The sequence below is a fragment of the Elephantulus edwardii genome, unplaced genomic scaffold (genome assembly GCF_000299155.1).
Source record: "Elephantulus edwardii isolate Elephantulus edwardi_28Jun2011 unplaced genomic scaffold, EleEdw1.0 scaffold00007, whole genome shotgun sequence".
In the NCBI taxonomy this organism is placed as follows: domain Eukaryota; kingdom Metazoa; phylum Chordata; class Mammalia; order Macroscelidea; family Macroscelididae; genus Elephantulus; species Elephantulus edwardii.
In genome coordinates, this window is record NW_006399757.1 from 22,684,222 (window position 1) to 22,700,478 (window position 16,257).

Genomic DNA, 16,257 nt, shown 5'->3' on the forward strand with positions numbered 1-16,257 from the left:
GAATGACTTGCCCAAGGGAGGTTTCTCCAGGGAAGGTAACTAGGTAACAGGGGGCTGCTGAAAGAGAGAAAGCTGCCGAGTCTGCCACCACAGATATTTCAGCTTCCTACAAAGGAATAGTTATTACAAAGAACATATACAGATAGAGGTATATGGAATCCCTGACCTACATCAAAGTAGAGTATATTTTCAAACTCCGACAACTAAGGGATCACTAGAAATCCTCATCCCTGTTCTGTGCACAATGGCCGTGACTTTCAGGGAGAGTTCAATTTCTCATCCAGCCTGAGTGGGACGTAACAGCATAGATTGAAAGTTTAAAGGAAGAACTTGAGTGACACTGACCAATGGACTATTTAGACACCAAATGTTTTTCTTCTTACATTATAAGCAGCATAGTGATAGTGTCTGTACTGTATATAAAGCTATTGCCATTAATGGGGGAGGAAAAAAGGGGATTATTGTTAGAGTTACATTTAGAAGGAAAAAAAATCATTCCATCTGTTATGTTAAACTCTGTGACTTCCATTATGCTTTTTTGTTAAAATCTCCTAACTTTCTAAGCAACCATAGAGCTAAAGGCACACAATTTCTAGTACACATGAAATTAATACACATCAAAGAAGAAACAGCATTCAGAAGAACCTCCTCAATCCTAAGTTCTTGAAGTCATCAACAGGGGAATCTGAGCTGTTTGTATAGGGAATCTGAAGAGGGAAGCTTTTGGGGGGATCTTGGGGGACTGGTCTATGAAGATTTGCCCATAACTACAAGGATAAACTGCTCTGGTTTGCTTGTTTCCAGTCTTCTCTCCTTTTTTCTTTTCAGAACTCGTTCATGTGGCATAATTAGTTTTCTGTGGTAGAACTCTCAAGCCCTCAGGAAAAAAAATGTTTGCTAACCTGAAATAATTTTCAATTCTGTATGAACCTGGGGTATCTCCCTCTTACCTTTGCACATGGTTCCATATTGCCAGGCACACCTGTTTTCTTTGAATGCCATCCCAACTCACAGAGATGGCTGAGAAAAAGAGTAGAACTTCCATAGAGTTTCCAAGGTTGTAAAGCTTTACAGAAACGGACGGTAACATCTTTTTCCTGAGGATGGGATAACCAATATTTTGGTTAGCAGCTGAGGTCCTAACCAATGTGATAACAGATCTCTTTACTGCCATCTGAGAAGACTATATTTTCAGAATTAATGATTTGCTAGTGTCCTCTGATCCATGGTTGCACATTTCCTTCTATAAAAAGACAATTATGCTAAATAATTACTTGCAGGAATATTCATGCAAATTCTGATTACACAGTTATCATACCTGTGGGTATAACAAAAAAGAACTATTCTTTGTTAAAGTATATAAAACCAAAAGTGGTATGAGTTTTCTGCAGATCATTCTAACATATAAATAAATGTATGGTTGAAACCCAAGTGTGTGAATTTCTAGATTCTCTGCTTCTTGTCTCACTGCAATGCTGGCCTTATTCTAGACATTGTCATTTCTTATTGACTTGTTGAGACAGAGAGGGTCACATTAAAATGGTTACTGTGTTCTAAAATCATTATTTCCTCCAATTCAATCCTAGGCAATAGCTTATCTTTCACCTGAGGACCTTTTGAAGGGAGAAATTGAAGAGTCGCTAGAAAAGGTGCAGGTTGCTCTTCGCGTCTTAACGACTTTCAAAAACTCTTTCTTCAACTATCAGAAGAAACTGGAATGCTATTTCACAAGAGACAAAGAGCTAAAGCCATGGGATTTCCAGTCTCACTTGGTGTTTTGCAGATTTGACAAGTTTCTGGATCGTTTAATGAAAATAGAGGTATTTATGTACCGATTTGTAATATTTTCATAGATGCTTTCAAACATCTTTCAGCTTTTCACATATTTAATGCCACACTTTATTCTGTTTGCTAGATGGGAAGTCCTGACTTGAAGGAGGGCACTAAGCCAGGGGTATAAAGATGATTTGAACAGCTTTAATTTGACTGTTCTTTTGTTAATTTTGATCCCACTATAATGTTAAATTTAAAATAACCTCTCTAGGCAACTGTGCCCCTGGACTTACCACTTACTTCACTTCTGAAAAATGTTGATAAACCAGGATCAATGAATTTTTTTCCCCTTTATATGTTTGGAAATTCACATTTTATTTCTGAAAACCCATTTACTAACATAAAGCAGCTTTGATTCATATATATGTATTTTTTTATACCAGAAATTATATCATTCATGAAAGGGGGAGAACCCCACACAAGTTAATATGTACTTTGTATGACTGTTTTAAAAGTACTTTAAGACAAGCATTGCATGAAAAACATGTGTGCATATATACACGCACACTTTCCTTTTATTTTTAAATTTCTTATTGGTTTGTATTTAGTCATTCATATATATTGTGTTTTATGCATTGCTGTTATTGTTGTTAAGTGCCATTGAGTTGTAGATGACTCATAGCGACCCTATGAACGAAAGTCCTCAGCACTTGTGTCACTTTCATCCTTTCTCGAGGTTCATAGGGGTTCCGGAGGCAAGCTATTTACAGAAATGGAATTACTTTCTGTTTTACGCAATCATTCATATACATTATATTTTATATAATTAAATACTGTTGCTCTATGCCTATTATAAGCCATCTTTTCAAGCCCCCATTACTTCACTCCCTTTACCCCCTCACCTCTGCTACATCAGTGATTTTCCCCCTTCTCTTTTTCTGCCCCTCTTCTCTCCTTTCCCTGTCATACACATTCTTTTGTGGAATAAACTGGTTAAGGTTTTTAAAAAAATAACGTTTAGACTGATAATACTGGCTATTTGTAAACTCTTTCCAGTAATCTTGGTATTTTTAATAAGATTTACTGAATGTCATTGAAAATTGGAGCTTTACATTTCAAAAACTGTTATTCCTTAATCTACCTTAGTCCTTGCTTCTTAAAATCTCTGGGTGATAAATGTCTGATGAAGGGCAACTTACATCTCATGTTCATAATAATCTTTTGGGCTCCTTTTTAATTATAAAGCTTTGATGGTGATCTGACTTATGACTTTAAAAAAAATAAAACAACTCTGTCATTAAATTGTCTTGGTCTCATGGTAACCATCCATCAGGTTTCAAAGTGGAGAATCAAACATATCACCTTTAGGTAGGCAAACCCACTGCACCACGAGGGCTCCCTGACTTGGGATTCAGCAACAAAACGGCAACTCATTGCTGTCAAATTGGTACTGACTTATAGCGGAATCTGCAGAGGTTTCCAGAAGCTGTATATCACATGGGACACATTGCCCATATTTCTCTCACAGGGCAGCTTGTGGGCTTGTACTGCCTTCCAGCCTTTGGAAAATAATTAGAAGGATATAAAAATTAGGTTATATATCTAGCTCTGTTAAGCTGGATGTTTCATGAACTGTGAGAGAGTTTTTAGAAAATAAGACAGTGGGATTTAATATTGGCAATTAGAAGTTATTTAGGTCCTTTGAATCATTAATTTTTCCATCATAAGAATGCTCATTAACTCACAAATTGTGAAAGTTTGAAAATATTCTGTCTTTGACACTTAGAAATAATCTCTAACTACTCAATTTGATGTTCACATCTTTACTATGTTTTTACAAAGGACATATTTGACACCATACTGGAATTTGAAAAGCTGGAACGACTTGAATTTGGTGGTACCAAGGGAGCAATTTTAGATGAACAAGTTTACAAGATGAGTGAAGAGTTTGTGGAACTTTGTCAAGTTTTTAAACAGAGCACATATGACCCATCTGATTATAGTAACATGGTAATACTATACCTTTAATTTTTCTATTATAGAGTTCTGTTTGTTTAAAGCTGGCAGGGAGTATAATGAGTACTACCCAGTCCACGCTGTCCAGAACTGAAGGGCGTACATTGACTGGCCTAGCCTCTCTTGGCTACCTAGTGGTCAGTCATGAACCAAGACTTGGGCCTTGCCTGTTTAGTAAAGACCTGTATCTAATATAACAGTGGACTTCAGTCTGGATGTGTTTCTTATTTATGTTTATTAAAAATTACAACTTTAATTCCTTTTCATCTGGTTATCTGATCTACATGTAATATGCATGTGTTATTTTAACATTTCCCTGAATGATTTGCTGTTACTTTTTTTTTCCTATTTGAACATTTGGTTTGACTCTGTTACATATATTATTTAAAAGCATGCAGCTGTTAACAGTTTTTAATTGTTATTCTTGATAGGTTTTAAAAATTTCCCATTTCCCATTTAGGAGGTGGGGGGGGGGAGCTTCCTAATTTAAGCTGCTTTTATTCTGTGTCCCTTCTAGTATGTAAGTTATCATGTAGACTTGTGAGCATTCCTGCAGCTCAAGATAAAAATAGCTTAATTTTAGGGGTTTGCCAAGAGCAGTGACACTGGGGCACACAAAGAGGGTGTAGCTGATCTCCTCATTGTTTTGTATGGAATATGAATTTAGTCACTGTTATGTTTATAGTTAGCTGAGTAATTGATTTCTTTCCAAAATGTGTGAGAACAATATGTTCGTTGTAGAAAAGATGGTTAACAAACTTAAACATACACAGTTGCTGTTGAGTAAGTAACTTAAGGTGGCGCCGTGTGTGTTGGAATCAAACTGTGCTCCTTGGGTTTCCAAGGCTGACTTTTTTTCCTTTTTTTACACAAAAATTTTTATTTACAAAATTCTAATACAAATTCAAACAAATTTTTTTCAATTTCCCTCACTCTCCCACCCATCAAATTGTACAACCCAATGATTAATCCTCTCTTCCTCCTGTACATCTACATCCCTCTGCTTCCAGCCTCTCCCACCCCTCCTGGATCCTAATACTCATTCTACAATAATGGTCTTATACAATATTTATTCAGAGCTTGATGGCCAGATCTCTCTCACGATGCCTTTGGTTAGCAGATGAACACTTAACTGTTTGCACTCTTCCTCTCAACTGTAGTCCGGTCTTGGCAAGTGGAGTTAATGGTAAAGGATGCTTTACACATTGCTAGGGACTCCTTGCTTTGTCGACAAGCAGTTGTGGAAAAGGAGGAGTAACCTAGGAGCAAGATGATGACCAATCAGAGCTCATCCCCAGAGTCTTGTAAAATGTCTAGTATCCGGGAAGTGTCTGCTGACTCATGAGATTGTCAGGGAAGGGCCCTTGGGTCACAGGAAGAGGAAGATTGTGGGTGGAGCCTACATGAGGTGCTCAGGTGTGTTTGCTTAGCAGATGCCACTGTGTCACCACTACCAGTTTCCTTTGAGTTGAGTCCAACCCCTAACAACTCTGTTGTGTCAGGAGTGGAACTGTGCTCCATAAGACATGTGAAGGCTGATTGGGTGGAAGCTTAGGGGCCTTTCTGAAGTGATTCTGGGTGTTGACTTGAGCCTCCAGCCGTTCTTTTAGCAAAACAGGTTAACTCTTTGCACCACCCCTGGGATGTCACTTCCTTGGCAGTGCCCCAAATCCCAGTTCTACCCATCTTTTTTTTTTTCTCTCAAAGCCTGCCCAGGCATAAACAAAAAAGAATAGAAAAAAATATCTATTTTCTCTTGCCGTATAGATCTGCTTCATATTTAAAAAAGATTTTAGGGGGTCCATTTTACTTTGCAAATGGGTTAGATAGATCTAGGTTGGAGACAGCAACACCTTGATCTTGCAGCTCCCATCCAAATGCCTTGTTCTTGCAGCTCCCGTTCATCCTCCTAGATAGTAAAAAGATTCTAGAAGCTCCGGTGTGAGGCCATTCTTTAAAATGAAAACACAAGTTAGTGAAAGTTCAGTTAATTGGTACTTGTGTTCAAGAAGACCTTTTCTTCTTTCCTTACCATTGTCTTCTTGTTATGTGCCGTTGAGTCACCCACAGCTCATAGCGACCCTAGGTACAGCAGCTCTGAAGCCTGTCCTCTCCTGCGCCAGTCTCACTGACTCTAACACACCCTCACTGCCCCAGTTACTGTATCAATCCATCTCATCCAAGGTTTTCCTCTCCTGCACTGTCCCTGCATCCTTCCAAGCATGATGTCTTTCTCCAAGGACCGGTAGGTCCCTTCTGGCCACGTGCCTAAAGTCTATAAGACGGAGCTTCAAAATCCTTGCCTCCAAGGAGAAACTTGATTTCACCCTCTCCAAGCTGACCTGTATGTTCTTTTGGTGGTCCATGGTATGTTTAATACTGTTCTCTCAGACTATTGCGTATTATTCCTTAAATAAGCTGTTCATTTTTATGCCATTAGTCGAGTTCATTGTATTTTAGTTTTGTGATGAAATCCAGTTGGTAATTTTTATGGGACAATATTTTACATTCACATGTGTGTACATACATGTACCCATCCCCCAGATCCACCCCCTTTCACTGCAACCATCCTCTGTGTTCCCCCATTCTTATGGGTTGCTGCTTGTTCTTGTTATATGCTGTACAGTCCTGACTGACTGGGTCAAAATCCGACTTGCCAGCAGGTTTTCAGAGATTGCAAACTGCAAAGGATATGATTGCCCATCTTTCTCCCACATGTGTTACACGTTAGAGGCTGTCGAGTTGAGAATGTCTCACAGAAACTCTTGGAACAACAGACCTGAATTCTGTCCAATCCTATGCCATTCTCATCATTGCCCTGCTGCAGTCATTTTATCGATCTACCTCATTGGGGTCTTCCTTTCTTCCACTGACCTTCCACCTTTCCAAGCATAATATCCCTTTCCAAGGAATAGCTCAAAGTATGTGAGATGAAGCTTCACCATCCTTGGCTTCAAGGAGTACTATGGCTGCATCCTACCATAATCAGTCTTCCTACATTTTAATACAGAAATAGTTTAAATGTCTCAATAAGTTAAAAGAAGAATTTGTTTCCATTTTAAGCACCCTCAAAAGTAACCATAGTTAAAATGTTTTGCTGGAAAATTCTACCTAATATTTAGAAAGAAATTACATCAACTGTGCATCATTTCTTCCAGAAAATTGAAGAAAAATGGCCACCTTGTGATGCATTACATAAAACAAGAATTACCTTGATACCAAAACCAGCTGACACAGTGCAAAAAAGACAACTGTGGACCAGTAACCTTTATAAATATAGATGCAAAAAAAACTCCTTAGTTATTAGCATCTAGACTTCAACAATATATAAAAGAATTGCTACAAGTTGATTTATCCCCCACAGCTTAATATTTGAAAACTAAGGAATCTCATAATTGTATTCTGCAATAATATGGAAAAAGTGCTTATAAAATTCAACACTCATTCTTGAAAAAGAATAGTTTAATAATAATAATAAAAAATAATAGACGTATACTTTCTCAACTTGAATAAATACCTCTTCCAAAAGCTTACACCTAACCATATACTTGGTAGTAAAAAATATTTCTTAATCTCAAACATATATTTCCAAATAGCTATTCAACATGTGATATTAACAATACTGTTTGATAATTTCTGGACTCTGTTGGGTCACCTTTTTTTATGAATGGGAACAAATACAAATATCTTCCAGTCAGTTGGTCAGGTGGCTGTCCTCTAAATTTCCTGACACAACTCAGTGAGCATGTTCAGGGCAGCGTCTATTTGTTGAAATATTTCTGTTGATATGCTGTCAATTCCCGGGGTCTTGTTTTTTGCCAATTCCTCCAGAGCAACTTGAACTTCTTCCTTAATCACTACAGTCTCTTGCTCACACATTGTTTTATGAAATTCTTCATCAGCCAATTCTTTTTGGTACAATGACTGTATAGTCCTCCTTCCATATTTTTTTTAATGCTTCCTGGATCATTTAATATTCTGCCCAGAGCATCCTTAAGTATTGCAACTCCCAGCTTGAATTTGTTCTTCAATTCCTTCAGCTTAAGAAATACTGAGCAAATTCGGCCCTTTTAATTTTCTGACTCTAGCTGTTTGCATATTTCATTATAATGCTTTGCTTTGTCTTTCTAAGCTGCCCTTTTGAAATCTTCTGTTCAGCTCAACTTCTTGATTTCTTCCCTTTGCTTTGGCTTATTGGCATTCTAGTGCAATATTCAATATCTCTTCTGACATACGTCTTGGTCTTTTCTTCCTCTTCTATCTTTGCAATGACCTTTTACATTCTTTGTGGGTTATATTCTTTGATTTGTGGTGCTGAAAGAGTATTGAATATACCATGGACTGCTAGGAGGACAAACAGGTTTGCCCTGGAAAGGGTGAAACCAGACTGCTTAGAGGCAAGGATTTTGAACCTCTGTCCAACAGACTTTGGGCATGTTGCAAGGAGGGACCAGTCCTTGGAGAGGGACATAATGCTTAGGAGGGTGGAGGCACAGTGCAAGAGAGGAAGACCCTGGCTGAGATGGATTGACTCAGTGACTGGGGGAATGGGAGTAGGTTTATCAGGGACGATAAGGTTCGCTCAGAATAGAGCAGAGTTCAGAGCTGTTGTATATAGGGTTGCTATGAGTCATAAGAAACTCGGAAACACATAACAACAAAAACAAAAACTTAACCCTTGATTTACCACCTCCTCAAACCTATTCCTCTCTGCCTTCCCAACCTCATTAAACTGCACTAGACTGTTGTTGTTGTTATGTGCCATCTGTAGGGTGTAGAAGAAATCAGGGGCATAGGTAATATGTGAGTTAAACAGAACCCATTGTGGCATCTCTAATATGCTGCCACCCCCCCCTTTTTTTTTTACTCAAAACAAACATAAATTTTACCAGAATACCTTGAAAATCAATCCAGGACCAGACTGTCTTTCACGTTCCAATTAGATTGCCCTCATCTCTGACGTGGATATTGCGTTTGTCTGTACTGCTCTCACTGTCTGTCTCAATTCCTGTAGAGACAGTTATCCATTCAGCTGCCTGAATAAGCCTTTTAAAATCTAAGTCAAAATATGACCTTTCTCTAATCAAAACCTATCAATGCTTTCTCAGGTCACAAAGCAAGTCAGTTTTCAGAATGTAGAAACAATGATTTTTTAAAATAATAAAATGACATCATCTATTGTTCATGATGCATTTATGAAGATATAGCTATGCCTGGGTGCCCTATTAAATGTTTGTATTATAACTGTGAAAAAATTATACTTAGCCCTTATAGAATTTAAAATCTAGTGGGAAAACCAGGTATACGATTGTAAGATAGTGTATAAAGTGCTAGTGTGAAAAGTACTATGTGTTACGAGAGCCCTTTGAAAAGGGCCCTTCTCCAGCGGGGATGATAAGAATAACTGAAGAACACATAGGGATGAGTTAAGAGAAGTGTAGATGGAAGCAAAGAGATAAGCAAAAATAGTTCTATTTTAAAAAGAATGTAATTGGCTAGATCCTGGCATGTGAAAGTGGGCGAGGGAGAACAGTTGTGGTGTAGTAAGGTGCTGACCAGGACTCTATAGATTATGCTGAGACTTTTGAATGTCATCCCAACAGTATTGAAGAGGCTTTGGAGGATTATGAGCATGAGGGTGACAAGGTAGAATGTATACTTTCCAAAGATCATAAGGCTGTCATTTAAAGAATGAATCGGAGGGACAAGCTCAGAGGCAAAAAGATCAGTTAAGAGAAATCCAGGTGAGCAGCCGTGGTGATCCAAACCAAGTTACTGTATGTGGAGATGAAGAACTGCCCTTAATCAAGGTATGGGGGAAGCGGCGGAGATTGACAACTGGATGGATAATGAAAGGAGTCAAGGAGATTGCCCAAGTTTCTCTAAGAAGATGATCAATTTTTTTCTTGTCATAAATATATTTTGTTGTTATGTGCCATCCAGTTGGAATGGCTCACAGCTGACCTCCAGCAGGTTTTCTGAGGATAGAGGTAGCAAAATAATTTCCATCTCACCAGTCTTCACATAAACAGTCCAGGGACACAATTGATGTTTGCCATTTTGTTGAACCATCACCACTAACCTTTCCCAAATATATTCCATCACCTGTGCTAAAAACGGAAAAGCAGAGCAGCCTTATTGAGATCATGTGTTCTGATTTGTACAAGTTTGACTTCCCTGTGGGACATAACAGGGGAAGTTGTTTCCCTGGAAGTTCTTAATGTAGGTTTCAGGAGTTAGGAAATGCGTGAGAGTGAGGTACCAGGGATGGCAGTTGACACTTTTTTCTTCTTCTCTGGGCTCCTTGCTTATTTATTAAGTATTCAAGTAATGTTTGCAGATCTTAAGTGGTATTCTCTTTGTTACCAAACCAAGAAGAGGAATAAATTAGGCTTGTTACAACTTGTTGGCAAATTTGGTTTACTCTTAAAAGTCAGTGATCCTTGAAGAGACTATTTGGCTGTAATTCAGGAGAAATAGAGACTTCCTTTTGATGCTAAATATAGCATTGCATTGTATGCTAGCTGGAGTGCTGGAACTTTGTTTCCAGGATTTGTGAAATTGGGAGTGTATGCTTTGAAGCCAAGTTGCCTGGTTTTAAATCCTAGTGTTGCCATTTACACATGGTGTGACCTTGGACAACTTCTCCGAGTTGTTTTCTTACCTATATTAAGTTCACTTTCCTATAACATTATCTACATTATATTTGGGGAGCATTTGTGTGGAAGACCTGGCCTCAATTCCTGGTTAGTGTACCTCATGTGTAGCCACCACTCATCTGTAATGAAACACCACTCATCTGTAATGTGGCCATGAAACTGAACTGAAGATTTCAGCAAAGCTTTCAGGCTAAGACTAGGAAGAAAGGGCCGGTGATCTGCTACTAGTACCAGCCAATGAGAAACCCAAGATCACATGGTCCAAACCACAGCTAATTATGAAGATGGTGCAAGATTAGGTGGCATTTCCACCCTTGAATATATGGTCTCTACTTCATGACAACACTATATATATTCTTGTAAGAATTGAGTTAATAAAGTAGAAGTTTAAAAATAAAATAAATATTATCCATCATCATCTTTATCACTGTTACTATTCCTAGGTAGAGGCTTAGCTCTTGGGGGTTACCAGGCTTTGCATCTGTGTTGTATATCCACTTGACTACAAAGCACCACAATGTTTCTGAGACTTCTTCACTAAGAACTGTGAACGTGATAGTTATTCTTACACCGTTTCAGTCTTTCTAATTATGGGAGTGGGTGGATATGTACTAGGAGGAAACTGGGGGTTGTAAATGGCATATTAATAAGAAACTGGGAAAATGTCAGAGTATTTGATTTCCTCTGTTTTGCCAATGACGCTTGCTTATAGACCTGTGGATTTTTTGTTCTCATCTAAAAAAAAAATTGTACGCCTGTGAATGTTTCTGCTCCATGAAAAGCAAAGTCATTTCTAGTTCAGTACACGTGCACATGCATGTACACCCACATCCCTCAAGGAATTAATGAGGACAGTTGTGGTTTTTCATTTTCAGAAAAAAAAAACCCAAACAAACCCAAAAACCAATTTTTTCCCCCCATTTGTAATCAAAATGAGTTGGGAGGAATGGGACAGATTCAGATGTGACCTTAGGGGCTAAGCACTGTTACTGAGCCTGGGAATAGTGTAAATCATTTAAGCTTCTCTAAGAAGCTGCCCCTTAAAATTTCAGTTCCATTTACCTCTTTCTAGAGCCTCTCTGGGATCTTGTGATAAAAATTAATTTCTAGAGAGGGGGGGAAAATGTCCATGCTGATGTGATAGTTTGCTTTCACTGTTGGATTCTTCCCTATAAACTGATGTATTATTTTGTATTTTGTAGGAATTTGAAGATGATTATATTGTTTTTAAATCCAAAATTCTGGATTTTGACAGAAGACTTGGAGCAATTCTTTGTGAAGGATTCTTTAACTGCAATGGTTTAGAAGCTTCATTTAAGGTTAGTTGTGGAAAAAAAAATCATAAAAATGTTTTACTATTTACTAATTCAGAGTGTAGGTGAAAAGGGTGAACACATTTTTTTATGATCCAGGTGGAATATTAACCAGTCACGTTTTCTTCAAATCCCACTCACTGAATAATAAACTTTGAATATTATACTAATAAATTATAGTGCTTGCTTTGGACAAAATAATTTTTAGGATACTGAATTATTGATATTTCCTTGCTTTCTCATTATTTCAGGTCTTATTCTTTTTATATTACATGTGACATGGTCTATGAGATATTGATTCAAAATTAAGTACTAGTGAAAAGGTAAAGCTATATTAACCCAGGAATTTATTTTCTTTACATATGTTGGGATCACATATTTTTGAATGTATGATGAGTTCAGATGCCCATTTTATTACTTTGACTGGAACAAATAGGGTTTTTTGATACAGAGTTTACCTGGTTTACAATGGGACTCTTTATGACAATTTATTAAGCATGATAACTTATTAGCAGGCTTCAGAACTGTTATACATAGGGCACTATGAATTGCAGGTGATTCGGCAGCACATTGTAATAACAACAGTAATTGACTATTTTGTGGTAAGTGGGTTCTGATGTAAGTCAAATACTTTATTTTTTTAAGAAAAGTTTTATGATTATTTTATTGTTAGCATCTTTAGAAATCCAGCCTCATCTTTGGGGCCTGGGAATATTGCATATGGATTTACAGTTATATTTCAATACAAATATATATAAAAAATAAGCCATAAAAATTGCTCTAATGATCAGGGAAAAAAATCACATAAGATTGGCAATTGCAGAACTAACTCCACTTGTAGAAGATTCTGGATCATTTAGCTTATCCTTGGGAGTGGAGATAGTGACTGTAGAGTTATTTGCATGGGTTTTTTCCACTTTTTCCTTTTCCAGGATAATTTCTCACTGCTTCCTGAGTCTGCCTGTCAACTTTAACAAAGCATTCAGCTTTTGGGACCTTGTTTTCAAGCAATTAAAGCATCTGATTTAGTTTAGAAAAAAGACAGCTGTGTTGCTAAGAGTTGCAGGCAGCTGATGGCACATAATAATGACAAGAACCCTTTACTGATGGTGTAATCCATAGGGAAGTTGTTTTACTAAACCAAAAGCTGCATTTCAGAGGCAGTTCGAATCCTCCACTGGCTTCTCAGGACACAGATGGACAGTCTCCTCCCATGCAATTTATATTCTCCACTAAACTGCTGGAGACTCAGGTGTGGGTCAGTTCCAAACTGATAGCACCGAATGTGATTTTTTTTTAGTTTTGAATCCTTTACTGTAATATTTTTGAATTCTCTTTTTCCCCCTCACTTTTTCTTTAACGTGTTTTCGTTCTTCATGGTCCATCATGTTCTGATTTGTCAATTCCTCTTCTTCCCCCACCCCCCTTTTTTTTAAACTGAGATTTTAATGAAAGTGCATAAAGAACTTGGATTTTCAATCCTTCGTTGTTGCACATTTTCCTCCCTGCCCTGCCTCTTCCCAGATCACTTTTTTGTTTATGTTAAACAGCTCCCTCCGCCCCAGATCACTTTACTGTGCAGCTCTTATTCTGAACTCTTGTCATGCCAGTAATACCTAATCATATATTTCTTTTATACAGTTCTCTCCCTCATCTGTTTCAATGCCATGTACATTAATTATCCCCTCTTTTCTTGGTATCTCCCCAACCGCCATGTCATTCCTGTTTTATAACAGTGGGATTATGCCATATTTGTCTTTTTGTGACTGAGAAATTTCACTCAGCAGAATGTCCTTCATGGTCACCCATTTTGTATAATATTTCATGAGTTCCTTGTTTTTCAGTGCTGTGTAATATTCCATTGTGTGAATACACCACAGCTTTTCTATCCATTCTTTTGTTGATGGGCACTTGGGTTGTTTCCAACTCTTTGCTATTGTGAACAAAGCAGCAGTAAACTTGGGTGTGCATCAATTCCACTTCTTAATTGTCTGTTCATATTGTATTATCACATTCTAAAAGAGGTGGTTTTGCCATATGGACATTTTCACCCACCAGTCTCCTCCATCATTTATCCTGATCAAATGTTTAGAGCATGTACATGTAACTCAAGCAATTTTTTCCAGTATTCCTTGTGTGAATTTTCCTATAGCTTTTCCAGAAGATGCACTATTGCAGATACACTGATTATAGTGTTTATTGTAACTTGTACATTAAGGTAGGGACTAGCTGACATATTTTATCAGATATTGAGACACCTTTGATTATACTGTAATACTGTATATCACTAAAGAAAAAAATGCTGCCAAATTATTATTATGATATATAATGCATTCTAATTTCAGAAAAGTTACAACATAAAGCATTATTTATTTAGAGTTGATGTAAAAGAGTATATGTGCAATAAAAGTTGCATACAGTGACAGCATCTTGATAATATCCCTATAAAATCTTGAAAGTGTTACCATGTGCTTGGAGAAAGAATTGTAAGTGCAGAGTAAATGAATAATTAGGTGATATTACCCTTCCCTTGCTCCCTAGAAAGGGTTAATGGGCACAATAGCAGACACATACTTTATAGAGGATGTCTAGGATGCCTAAGTTTGTCCTTCAGATTTAATGAATTGATCACACAGTGGTCAGGGAAGCTAGTTAGGGTCCAATTTCTTGGATTATTTGCTCAGAATACAGATTGAATGGGTATGGAGAAAAGGATACAACACTGACACACACCTTTTCTGATTTAAAACAATACAGTGTTCCCTTCTGTTTGGACAACTACTTCTTGGTCTTTGTGTAGGTTTTACAGTGAACACAAGTGTTCTGGGATTCCCATCCTTCTCAATGTTGGCCATAATTTGTTATGAGCCACATAGTCATATGTCTTTGCATAGTCAATAAAACACAAGTAAACATCTTTCTGGTATTCTCTGCTATCATTTAAGAGCCATCTGACATCAGCAATGATGTCCTTGTGCTATGGCCTCTTCTAAATCCAGCTTACAGAGCAAGAAAAATAAAGTTACCTAGAAAGAGAAACAATTAGAATAAGTTCTAAATCCAGCTAAAATTTCTGGCACTTCCCTTTCTACGTAATGATCCAGCTGATTCTGAAGATTTTCAGCAAGATTTTACTTGGATGTGATAATGATACTGTTTGATAATTTCCACATTCTATTGGATCACCATTTTTGAGAAACGGAACAAATAATGGATCTCTTCCTGTCAGTTGGCCAGGTAGTTGCCTTTCAAATTTCTTAGTGTAGACCAGTATGCATATCCAGGGTTGCATCCATTTTTTAAAACATGCCAGATGGTATTCCATAAACTCCTGGGGCCTTATTTTTTTTTTTTTTGCCAGTCCCTTCAGTATAGCTTCAATTTCTTTTTCATTACTATTGGTTTCTGATTATATTCTATTTTATCAAATGGTTTAGTGGTGAGCAATTCTTTTTGGCACAGTTACTCTCTGTATTCCTCCAGTTGTTTTGATTCTTCCTGCATCATTCAAGATTTTGCTTAGAGAATCCTTAAGTTTTGCATCTCAAGGTCTAAAATTTGTTCTTTAGTTCTTTCTGCTTGGGATATGACAAGCATGTTTCCCCTTCTATTTCCTATATCCAGTTCTTTGCACATTCCATTATAATACTTTGTCCTTGTAATTGGCATTGAAGTCTCCTATTCATTTTTTTTCCTTCAGCATTTCTTGCCTTCTTTTTGGCCTTATTATGTTGTAGTGCAATTTTCAATGTCTCTTCTGATGTCCCTTTTGGGATTTTTTCCTCTCCAGTCTTTGTGGTGGACTTTTCTTGTATGAGTGGTGACCAAAGCCCAAGATGTGAGCCAGGTCACAGATAACACCTCTTTTGGCCTACGATGTGTCAAAGGTATGTCAAGAGGTGGGGCATCCAGACTGGAGAAGAGTTTCTTCTGGCCTCAGAGGAGCTTGGGCTTGTCTGACCTCCTGCTGAGAAATGGTGTCTTTGTCAGTTTAGGGAATAGGTGCAGGCAGGATACTCAGTCAGAGATGGCTAGTGTAGAGAGACAGTCTCTGCTGACCTGACATGTTCACATGTGGTTATATGTGGCCTGAGTGTATGTCAGATAAACGTGTCCACATAAGAGGGAAGAGTCACAGTCTGTGGAGGTGCCCGTCTAATCGGGAGGCTCATGGAAGACCAGGGGCTCTGTTAGGAATGTTCTGAGAGCGCCAGAAACAAAATAAGACAGCAGGCACATGGTCTAGGGGGCACATGAGGTAGGGAACCGGTGGGGAAATACTACCCATTGCCTGTTGAGTGGTGGTGGCATGGGTATGAGAGAGAAGGGAGTGACTGAACCTCTTGCAGCTATGTGGATACTGCTGCTGCCACCATCCACCTGAGTGGAGTTTTACTTATATGGATTGTTGTTGTTGTTATATGCCGTCGAGAAGCTTGCGACTCATAGTGACCATATGTACAACAGCCCTAAACTCTGCTCTGTCGTGTGCCAGT

The 16,257-nt window shown here is 37.9% G+C and overlaps 1 protein-coding gene across 1 annotated transcript in view; it reads left to right on the plus strand.

Moving 5' to 3' along the window:
- The window catches only part of DNAH11 (dynein, axonemal, heavy chain 11), a 481,900-nt gene that overhangs the window by 22,333 nt on the left and 443,310 nt on the right, over positions 1-16,257 (plus strand). The window contains exons 7-9 of the mRNA XM_006880385.1: positions 1,587-1,820; positions 3,616-3,783; positions 11,651-11,767. Coding sequence (XP_006880447.1) covers positions 1,587-1,820; positions 3,616-3,783; positions 11,651-11,767 — 519 coding nt within the window. The remainder of the gene's footprint in view (positions 1-1,586; positions 1,821-3,615; positions 3,784-11,650; positions 11,768-16,257) is intronic.